At 46.1% G+C, this 10,181-nt stretch overlaps 1 protein-coding gene across 1 annotated transcript; it reads right to left on the bottom strand.

Moving 5' to 3' along the window:
- Nucleotides 1-3,728: 3,728 nt before the first annotated feature.
- Nucleotides 3,729-5,550, bottom strand: LOC129686112 (C-C motif chemokine 2-like). Its single transcript, XM_055619827.1, has 3 exons — nt 5,415-5,550; nt 4,596-4,713; nt 3,729-4,269 (listed from the first exon to the last, which is right to left on the bottom strand). Exons 1-3 carry the CDS (start codon nt 5,488-5,490, stop codon nt 4,050-4,052), a joined length of 414 nt encoding a protein of 137 aa, XP_055475802.1. The 5' UTR covers nt 5,491-5,550; the 3' UTR covers nt 3,729-4,049.
- Between the last annotated feature and the right edge of the window lie 4,631 nt (nt 5,551-10,181).

Raw genomic sequence — 10,181 nt, 5'->3', positions numbered from 1 at the left:
GCACACACACCTGTGCCATGGCTTATGACTTGAGGTCAGAGGACAACTTGCAAGAGTCAGTTCTCTCTTTCTACCATATGGGTCCCAGGTATTGAATTCAGGTTGTGAGTCCTGGTGGCAAAGCACCTTTACCTGTTGAGCCATCTGGCTGGCCCATGTGCTCCCATTTTATAAGGGATTCAGGAGTATTAGCACAATGTATTATCTAGGGTTCTCTCCATGTGTATAGTATGTATTCGTTATATATCCACTCAGATATACATATGTGTGTGTGTGTGTGTGTGTGTGTGTGTATACACATAGTGTGTGATTATAAAAGAGAATTGATTACACTCGGTTTCATAACTGTCAGCTGAGTAATTCCCCAGTGAGCATCTGCACACTGGAAAGCCAACAATCCAGTAGCTATTCAGTTCATGAAGCTGGACACCCTGGACAAAACAGGGGTTAATGATGCAGCTTCAGTCTGAGGCTGAAGGCCTGCCAGCTCCATGCTGTGAGCCTGTGTCAAAGGCTGGAGAAGGTGGAGTCTGAGACCCACTGGGGTGGAGTTTGCTCATGTTCTTTGCTCCCCCTGCTTTTACTTCTCTTCTGGACTGTCTGGAGCCCTGGCTGATTGGCTGCGGCCTCCATCTTTTGGGAGGGTCTCTGCTGGCTTCTGTCCCATGTTCCAGCCATCTATGAACTTTCATAGGCACAACCTAAACTGTTTTTTACTAATCTCCTAAATATCACTCGGACATGCCACATAGACAATGAAGATAAATCATCATGTGTAGGCCACTTAGAAAGCACCTGTGGTACAGAGTAAGGCCTTTACCTACACAGTCCCGGACAAAAGGTGACACTCACAAGTTTATTTGGCCATCTTCTCAGCAAACCAGACAAAACTTCCAAAGTCTGTGCCCAGCTACTTTGCCTGCTCTCTCGGCATGCAGTCTGAAGGGCAGCTGTGTTTTCTAAGTACCGGCACATGAACCTAAAACCTGAGCCTGTGTGGGTACTACCTGACTTTGCAAAGGGGTTTGTGGATATACCTTATATGAAGACCCTGAGAAAGGAGATCTCAGACTGTGAAGACATGCTCAGGACAATCACAAAGGTCCCCTGAACATAAAGCAGGAAGGCCAGAGTCAGAGAAAAAAAAATTACATGACTGGGTTTGATGGTGCATGCCTATAACCCTAGCACTGTAGAGCCTGAGGCAGGAGGATTGCTCTGAGTTCAGAGCTAACCTGTGCTACATGGTAGGTTCAAGGCCACAGTGTGAAGCCCTATCTCAAAAAGCCGAAAACAAACAAGCAAATGAAAATGTGGTTGGAGAAGCAGAGAATACGCAAACAGAAGGTGGGAAGAGGGAAGAAAGAGGAGACAGAGAAAGAGAGGGGGTGGAATATAGAAGTGGTCCCTAGACGTTGAAAAAGACAAGTCCTTTAAGGGGCTGTAGCTAGACTGACCCAGTGTAGACTCGCAGCCTTAACAATCCAACTGTACGCTAATGCATTTGGTAGTTTTAAGCCATTAGGTTTATGCTGTTTTGTTAGCAACAATCAGAGACTAAAACAGTGTGGTACCTGGGGCAGGGTGCTGTTGTAATAAGTCATAGAAATGGCTTTAGAATTGGGCAATAAAGAGAGGCCAAATGCCTGAGAGTGATGGGAAAGGCTGAGACATGCTGGAATAAAGTGCTGGCAGTGATGGGAAAACGAATGTGTTCTCCTGGGCTCCCTCGAGTGTCTAAGCATTGCTAGTGCTTTGTGCTCAGTTTCATTGTGTTGCAAGGACGGAGGAACCCATGCCTGTTTCAAGAAAAAGAAACCTAGTACACATTTACAAGAATGAGCAATTGGGACTCGCAGTCTCAGTGGGAGCAGGCTGTCTGCAGGCTTAAGTACATGTGTCACCCTTCCCTTTCCCTTTCCTCCTTGGGCCCTTTGTAGTCAGTCAGCCCAGCATCCAAGACCCCCTGTTCTATAAGCTGCAAAGTAGAAACCTACTCATTTGCCTCTTTGCACCCACTATGATTTAAGATTTCTTTTCTGACCAGTAATCAGCACTGAGGACCATTGAGCCTAGAATGTAGGGTCAGTGAATTCTGCATACAGCTGCTTACAAACTGTTTGCTAGCTGATGTAATGGGGCCCTTGGAACTCTGAAGAAAGCCCTCAGCCTCAGCCAGGGAGCTGCGCTGGCTCAGGAACATGCCAACTCTGAGCTGCAGCAATGGAAATTTTTCAGGAGCCATGCTCTTAAATCAGGAAGGGAACATTGGTCCATGTTCATCTCTGCAACTCCTGGCCTCCTCCACTGAATTAATAGATGTCACTTGGTTCTGTGACAGAGTCAGTGTCAGCTCAGGGGTCCTGCCTGCCAGGCAGAGTTCTCCCAAGCGCCTCCTTTGCCAAAGGTTCTGCAGTCCAGCTGGACAGTATCTTTCTCCCCACTAGATGGGGAAGCTGAGCACCATGGGAGTTTATTCCCTAGAGAAAGACGCTCATTCTCTTTTGGGAGAGGCTGTCTGTTCATGTGGTTTAAATGCTCCTAAGATGTGATGGGTCCCATGCCATAGACCTCACCTGGACATTGAGAGAGAGAGAGAGAGAGAGAGAGAGAGAGAGAGAATCTATCCATATGCATGGACACCCTAGGCTTCTCAGCGTGGAGTTAGGGTGGTGATGAAAAAAAAAATTGCATTCCTGTTTCAGAGAAGTTGCCTCATTAACAAGTTCAGGAAAGGTCTATACCTTAAGCCACTTCCCAGTGCCCTCTTGCACCTCCATATGATCCCAACTGAGCCATAATCTATCACTTGTCTCCTTTTCTTCCTATTTGCATGAAGCCATTAGGACGCATTCTCTGAAGCTCACCTCTGAGCATCTCAGTGGGACCAAAGCATTTCAGCTTATCTTTTAAACTACAGGTTGGAGGCAGTACCATTTCCTCACCTTCACATTCAAAACCCTGTATTCAGCCTTCCTTTGAAAAGAAAATCCTCATCCCTTGACATACATGTGACCCTGTTTGCTTCTCTCTCCCTTCTCCCTTTGCTGTAACTTGACATGTATGTGGCCCCATCCCTCTCTCTTTCCACTTTCATTTCTACCTTCAGGTAATTTCCCATACCTGCCCTTTTTTTTTCTTAATGTTTCTGTGTTTTTCTATAAAAGCTCTAGCCACAATCAAGGCTAAGCTCGTGTCTTCCTCTCTCTCTATGAAGTGTTAACATAACCTTCTTATAGAAGACAGTGAAGTCTCTCATCCGTTCTCCACTGCCTGCACTGCCTCCCCAGTTGAGAGTTTACTGGAGAGTTACGGACGGAAGTGATGTATCCTCACTAAAGGGCAATTGGAACACATGACTGGGGAAGGGCTGGATGGAGCATGTGCCTGAGAATCAATACTGGGGACTGAACAATGGTACTATGTACAATGTACCTGATCGGGTTCTGTCTTTAAGATGAGACGAGACCATTCAATTCAAAAATTCTACCATTCCTTCACAATATGCTCCCCACCCTGCACCGTCCGCCAAGCTTAGATATTCTCAGCTTTGAAATTTCCCGGGGAGGGGCATGCGTGGAGAAGGGGGAGGGAGGTTAGGATGGAGAGGGGAGGAGGGAGGGGACCGCGGGAGGGGGGATACAAAATAAATAAAGTGTAATTAATAAAAATTACAATAAAAAATGGAAAGAAAGAAATTTCCCTCAAGAAAACACCCAAAGCCAGACTGTGTACAAAAATAATATATTTCTCTTAATAATTAGAAATCTCCATTTCCATAATAATATTTTAAACAACGCCTTGGAATCACAAACACAAAGTTTTTCCATTCATCTTTACAAGATTCACCTCTCATTACATTTAAAGTATAGAATCAGGATTCACGGGGGGGGGGGGAACAGATCCACAACTTGCATCTAAGAATTCCTAGTATTCATGGAAGGGAATATTACAACATCAATAAGTTAAATAAGTTTAACATTACTTAAGGCATCACATTCCAAGTTACACTAGTTCACTGCCATAGCGGTCACTCCGACAGAAGCGCTTTAGGTTGCTGTGGAGAAGGGAGTAGTGGATGCATTAGCTGCAGGTGCATGAGTCAAGTTAGCATTCAAAGGTGCTGAAGATCTTGGGGTAGATGCAACTTTAAGTGCAGCTGTAGTTTCTGATCTCTTTTGGTTCTTCTGGTCCAGATTCTGAATGTATGACTGCACCCACTTCTCCTTGGGGTCAGCACAGATCTCTCTCTTGAGCTTGGTAACCAGACTGTGGGAAAAGAGAAGACACAGTTAGATGAAGTTCAGCCTGGTGTGCATGGAAGGGGCAGTAGAAAAGGGAACTCAGAGTGGCTTGCTGCTCCTGCAGGGTTTCCAGGATAAGCTCCTGGCATTGGAAAGGACTGGACAGCATCCATAGAGACAGTGCTGTTGGGAACTGCCTTTTCCTTCTCGCCTCAGTTTCCCCATTGGGAGCCACTTGATATTGGATCTGAGCCAATATCAGCCAATATGACTGACTGTAAGTATATGACGACCATCCTTCGCTCTTGAGGAAGAACTTTGGACCAGAGAGGGCTTGGCTGTGCAACTCACACTATTGCCTCTTTGGGACATTTGCTGCTGGTGATTCTCTTGTAGCTCTCCAGCCTCTTCTCTGGGATCTTTCTGCTGGTGAATGAGTAGCAGCAGGTGAGTGGGGATGTAACTCCCTCTGGAGAAAAAAAATAGAAGGGGGAGGGACACATTAGTGCAGGATAGATACTGATGACCTTAGAGAAGAGAAGAACCTCAAGGAGAAGGCAGTTTCAGCAGGATGGGAGGTAGACACCCACACATCAGAGCTGGGATGTGACTCCTGATACACTGACTGGCTCTGTCATTTGTGTCCTAAAGTAAGTGAGCAAGCTTGGGTAACGGGATGCCGTTAGAACTAGGTGTGATTCTGGGGATTGTCATTGGGAGAGCCAAGAATTACCAGGGCTTAAGAAGATTACCTGAGTACATTATTCCAGGCCCCCAAAATCTAAATGGTCCTGAGGATCTCTGATACCAACCACCTCTGCTAAGCTGCTATCTCTGGAAGCTGGGCTGAATGAAACACAGCGTAGATCTCTGCTGTCTTCCCCTTCGCTCTTCTATGTGGAGAAACGCACCTACCCAGGCCCACCCTTTATTAATCAGGTTCTCAAATACTGAGGAAAGTAGCTCGAGCAAGAACTGTATTGAGGTGTGATTCCAAATTTAGATTTTAGGATTAAAACTCTGTGTAATTGGGTAAGCTCCTTTGTCCTTCTCTCACCTGCCTTTCCTCAGGAAAAAAAAAAAAAGTAGTCTAGGTGTGACTATGATGGTGGCCCATGACAATCCAAAGTGGGATAATATGCTGTAAGGAGAATGAAGCTGGGGTCTCACCTGGCTGAGCCAGCACATGGATGCTACAGGCAGCAGCTATGAGCAGCAGACACAGAATCGTGGCAGAGATCTGCATGGTGGAGGAGGAAGGAAGAGCTGGCTTCAGTGACAGCTGGCAGGTTCTGGGTTGGCCTCCCTTCTCTCTGCTCTTCTGGCTGCTCTGCCTCAGCTTTTTATTGTAAGCCAGGGGGTGGAGTCAGGCAGGGGGCCTGGTTCCAAGGAGCAGCATCATCCTCAATGAGTGGTGAAAAGTGGAAGGATGACTTTGCTGAGTAAGTGCAGACCAACCCTAGGAGGTTTCCAGGAAGTGAAAGAGAGAAGCTTTGGATTAGGCTTTGGTACTTTTTCCAGCCACTGCTTCAAGCAAATGAAGCTGAGCAGGGAGGGAGGGAGAGGGAAGGGATGGGGAACAGTCATCCCAGACTGACCACAAGTGTGCCCAAAGTGATTCTGCTTTCACTGAAAGAGCCCTAAGACCTGAGGAAGATACTAGAAGCATATTCCAGCTTGCTCCTGGCCCAAGAGATCTTGGAGCTGGAGCTGGGAAAGGACCCCAATAAGTCCACCAACTTGTTTTTTAACGGGCCGTGTTGGATAGGGAATTCACTCCATTTGGTGGCTCCCAGATACATTGCAGAACTGAAGAGCTTTGTAACATTGGCGTGACCCATCTGAGTTGTACGAATATAGACCTGGAAAGCCATACAAGTCAGCTCATGGTGCAGAAGAGATTTCCATACAATGCTTAGTCTGTTTCAAGAATGTTTGGAACCATTCACAATGCAGTTTCTAAATTCCCCAGCTCCCGTAAGTAGTGTTAGTACCCATTCTATAGATCAGGCAGCTGAGGCCCAGAAGGGTCATGTAGGAAACTGCCTTGAGATCCCCTGGAATGGAACCCAAGTAGTTCCTGTCCACACTATCATCATGTTACTTATTCTTTCTGTGCTAGCTCCCTCAAACTAATAAGCAGCTAGCTGGCCATTGAGAAATATTCCTTGTGGTTAAGTCACTTTGAACTAGGAACCTGTGGCCAAAGCTTACTGCTCCTGCTCTCCTCCTTGCTCCCTTCTTGATTTCCAGGGACCATGACTGAGCCAGCTGGAATGTCTGGCTTAACAGCTTTCCAGGCTTAGCTTTCTCCAGAAATAATGGGATCAGGGCAATAATCTGAAAGTCATTAGAATTAATTTCAGCCGACTCTTTCACAAAAATGATAGGCATGCCAGAGGCTGAGCAGTGTGTCTTGATTTCTTCATCCCACTGCAGGGTCCTTATGAGTCTTTTCTGATGGGCAAAGTTGGACCTAGGACTTTCGTAGAAGGTCACGAAGACAATGACTATAAAGGAATAGGGAGGGGATTCTTAGAAGAAAGCAGTTTGCCAGTTACTATATTTGTGATAAGAAATGAGCAGTATAAAAAAAACAACTGTGTTTAATCCATAGTAACTGGTCATTAGCAGCATAATGATGGCTTATTGGGAACCAGGCATAATAAGTTGCCAAAAACCTAGTTACACTTAGGTAACACAGGTGACACAGGGGCTGATATTCCCATCCGAGACACAGTGGTTTCAGAATTCCTGTCCCTGGACATGAGATTTAATGCCTCATGGTGGATGTTAGTTTCACAGAGAATCTAGAGCAGAGATTCTAGACTGTTGGGCAGAATTAGAAATAGAACAAGCTGGACATGGTGGCACACACCTGTAATCCCAGCACTCAGAGAGGCAGAGGCAGGTGGATCTCTGTGAGTTTGGGGCCAGCCTGGTCTCAGATAACCAAGGCTTCACCAAGAAACCATGTCTCAGGGGAAAGGAAGGAAGGAAGGAAGGAAGGAAGGAAGGAAGGAAGGAGAGAGAAAGGAAGGAAGGAGAGAGAAAGGAAGGAAGGAAGGAAGGAAGAAAGAAAGAAAGAAAGAAAGAAAGAAAGAAAGAAAGAAAGAAAGAAAGAAAGAAAGAAAAGGCAGGGCATGACACTTATGTGCTGCTGCTTTGCTGTACCTCTTGGGACCTTCTTTTTGCCCTACCTATGCCATTATCTTGCTAGTCATTGTCCTCCCAACTAGAGTCCAAATTGCTCTGAGTTTGGCTCAGCCCTTTTCCTCATTCTATTCACCTCAAATATGTGAATTATTTCAGGACTGGAGACAGTAGTTTTGCATAGTCATTTCTACCCAGCGCTTCTTGTTGTAACATCAAAGCTATTTCCCTCATGTTCATAGAAGCCCATGTCTCATTTATGAATATGCCATCTATGAAATCAAGTCATTCCTTGGACTTTCTGTAGCATTAACAAGCTGAAAGATGCTACTATTAGCCCTAAGAATTAGAGACCTAAAAGCCCCCGAGAAATTGTATAGTATCACCTTCTCTTTCTATGCAAAGAAGCCTATTCCTGCCTGAGATACCCAGATTCATGTGGCCCATGGTCACAGTGAAAAGCACTGTGGCAGGCTTCTGAGCCTGGGCAGTCACCACTGGAAAGTAAGTTGGCTGTTACAAGCCATAGTTGACACGAGGAGGCAATATGATGTGAAAATCACAGTCCAAAGAAAGGAAAGTAATAGTCCATCGCTCTCTCACTTCATTCTGTCAACAAAGGATGCTCTTTACAGCTGGTAGGTCAGAGGCAGAGCAGGATAAGAGAGTGGAAAGTCCATTCTGAGGCAGTAGTGGAAGTTCCCAGGTCCTTTGGGAGAGACATTTGGCTGAAGTGTGCGTTCCAGATGCTGGGCTTACAGCCAGGCAGTTCTCACGTGGGCCTGGGAATCTGCAATGGCTCAGAAAAGGCCTGGGCTGAGCTCTGGCTTGGGAGCAGTCAAGGGAAAAGCTGGGGAAAAGATGCAAAGGGGTGAGGATCAATGTTCTGCTGGTCCCCAGCATCCCAGGAGCCCTGGGCTTTCTCTTTCTTACCACCCAGATGAGCAATGGAAAGATTCTCTGAGAGAATAACCTCATCCTCCACATGTACCCTGCTCCATGCCACACCCTCCCACTCACTTTTTGTCAGAGTGGAAGAAAGAAGAAGTGACACTGAGCTTTCTAGAAAGATCAGAAGCACTTCCTAGTCCTTCAGCTGGCCACTTCCACAGTTCTCTTGCTAGCTAACTCCTTCCTGTGTAGCTCATGGTCTTCTGGCCTATGCTTCCAGATGGCCTCCCCACACCTCAAGCCTTTGGGTGCATAGTTGGCTCGTGTCCACATTCACTCTCCAGCAGATGCCCTCTACTCTTTCCAAGTGAACTCTCAGGTCCAAGTGGCCTGTGTTCCTAGGACTTTGGATCTGCCATTCTTTCAAGGACCATGATTTTCCATTATTCCTTCACAGAATATCTAGTGGAATGGGACCTCTGGGAGGAAGTGCTTATTTCTCAGATGGAGGTACTGAGGCCAAGAACAAGGCTATGATATGCCCAGGGTGATAGAGAAGGCTAAAGCAAGTATTCATGCTGGCTTGGTTCTGAGCTTTCTCCGTGTTCTCTACCATCTGGTCACAATGATAGTGTGGTCAGTGTCCACCTTGGGCAAGCCTCAGAGGAAGGGCTGTTGGGGAGAGTGGGTTAGACTTAACAAAGAGCTGCCAACAAAGATAGGACTGACTGAGCTTCAGAAAAAACCTGAGCATTGCTTTCTCCATGCCTCTGGCATCCAAGAATTTCCTGGGTTCTGTTGTGGCTATACTCCAGCTCCGTTTTCATGAAGGAACTTATGGTATTTGTAAGATGAAGCTTGTCCTGTGAAGGTGCCAAGCTCCGAGCAGCCTTAGGTGGAGTGAGAGTCTTAGGGAAAGAGCCTGTGGATCAGCCAAGCGGAGACAGAGACATTGTTTTAGTCATCTTTAGTAGAGCCCTTAAACATTTGTATTTTGCTCACCCAAGGAAAACTCAAGTGACATATAGGATAATTACAGTAACTAGACATACAGCATCATGAAAGTTCTTGTGCGGATACAGAGAAGGCTGAGGAGGGATATTTATGGTGGGTTCAAGGGTTGGGCAAGTTTTTCGCTTGAAATGTTACTGGGTGGAGGAAAAGCATGTGTTGGAGAAAATCTCTGGACACTGCACATTTTAGAATGCTTGTGTAGCCCTTAGCATCTTATTGAAGATCAGATGCTGATTCAGTGCAGCTGAGGGCTGAGGTATGCATTTTCAACCAGATAGATTGTCCTGATGCTTCAAGTGTCCAGCTCTGCTAGAACCACCTGGGAAGAGCAAAGGATAGAACAAGATGCTTAAGGATGGGACACCATGAACTGCTCATCTCTCACCCAGAGTAGCTTCATGACTATGGTACCTACATAAACTTCAAGGACTAGTGTGTAATGTTGTCCATAGCAATTGCATCTTTTTTTAGAGAAATGGTCCAGGAGTCAGTGGCATCTACAACCTCTCAAAACTCAAGAACCATTGAACTATTGAAATAGAGCATTCTGTGCTTCACTGCAGATTTCCTCAGTCACAATTACATATATTTTCCCTAAGTTCTCTCCTCTTCTCTGGGATGGTTGATGGTCTGTGTTTGAGAGATGCAAGGCAAAAGCCTGGAATATATCAGGTATGGCCTGTGCTGACCAGGCCAGGCAGCCTTTAGGTATAGAAGGAAAAAAGAAGAAATGAGAGGAGGGCAAGAAAGAAAGGGGTCAGACAGGGGAGGCTGGGCAGATGGAAAGAACCTTTGGTTATATTATAGCCACCACAGCCAGTGGCCTGTTTCTACCTCTGTCCAGCTATGTGGCCTTGAGCAAGTCCCTTGACCTCTCTG

This window comes from Psammomys obesus, unplaced genomic scaffold (genome assembly GCF_907164565.1).
Source record: "Psammomys obesus unplaced genomic scaffold, mPsaObe1.curated_primary_1811, whole genome shotgun sequence".
NCBI classification, from domain to species: Eukaryota; Metazoa; Chordata; class Mammalia; order Rodentia; family Muridae; genus Psammomys; species Psammomys obesus.
Note: the sequence above shows the minus strand (reverse complement) of the source record. Positions and strands in the feature narration are given on the sequence as shown.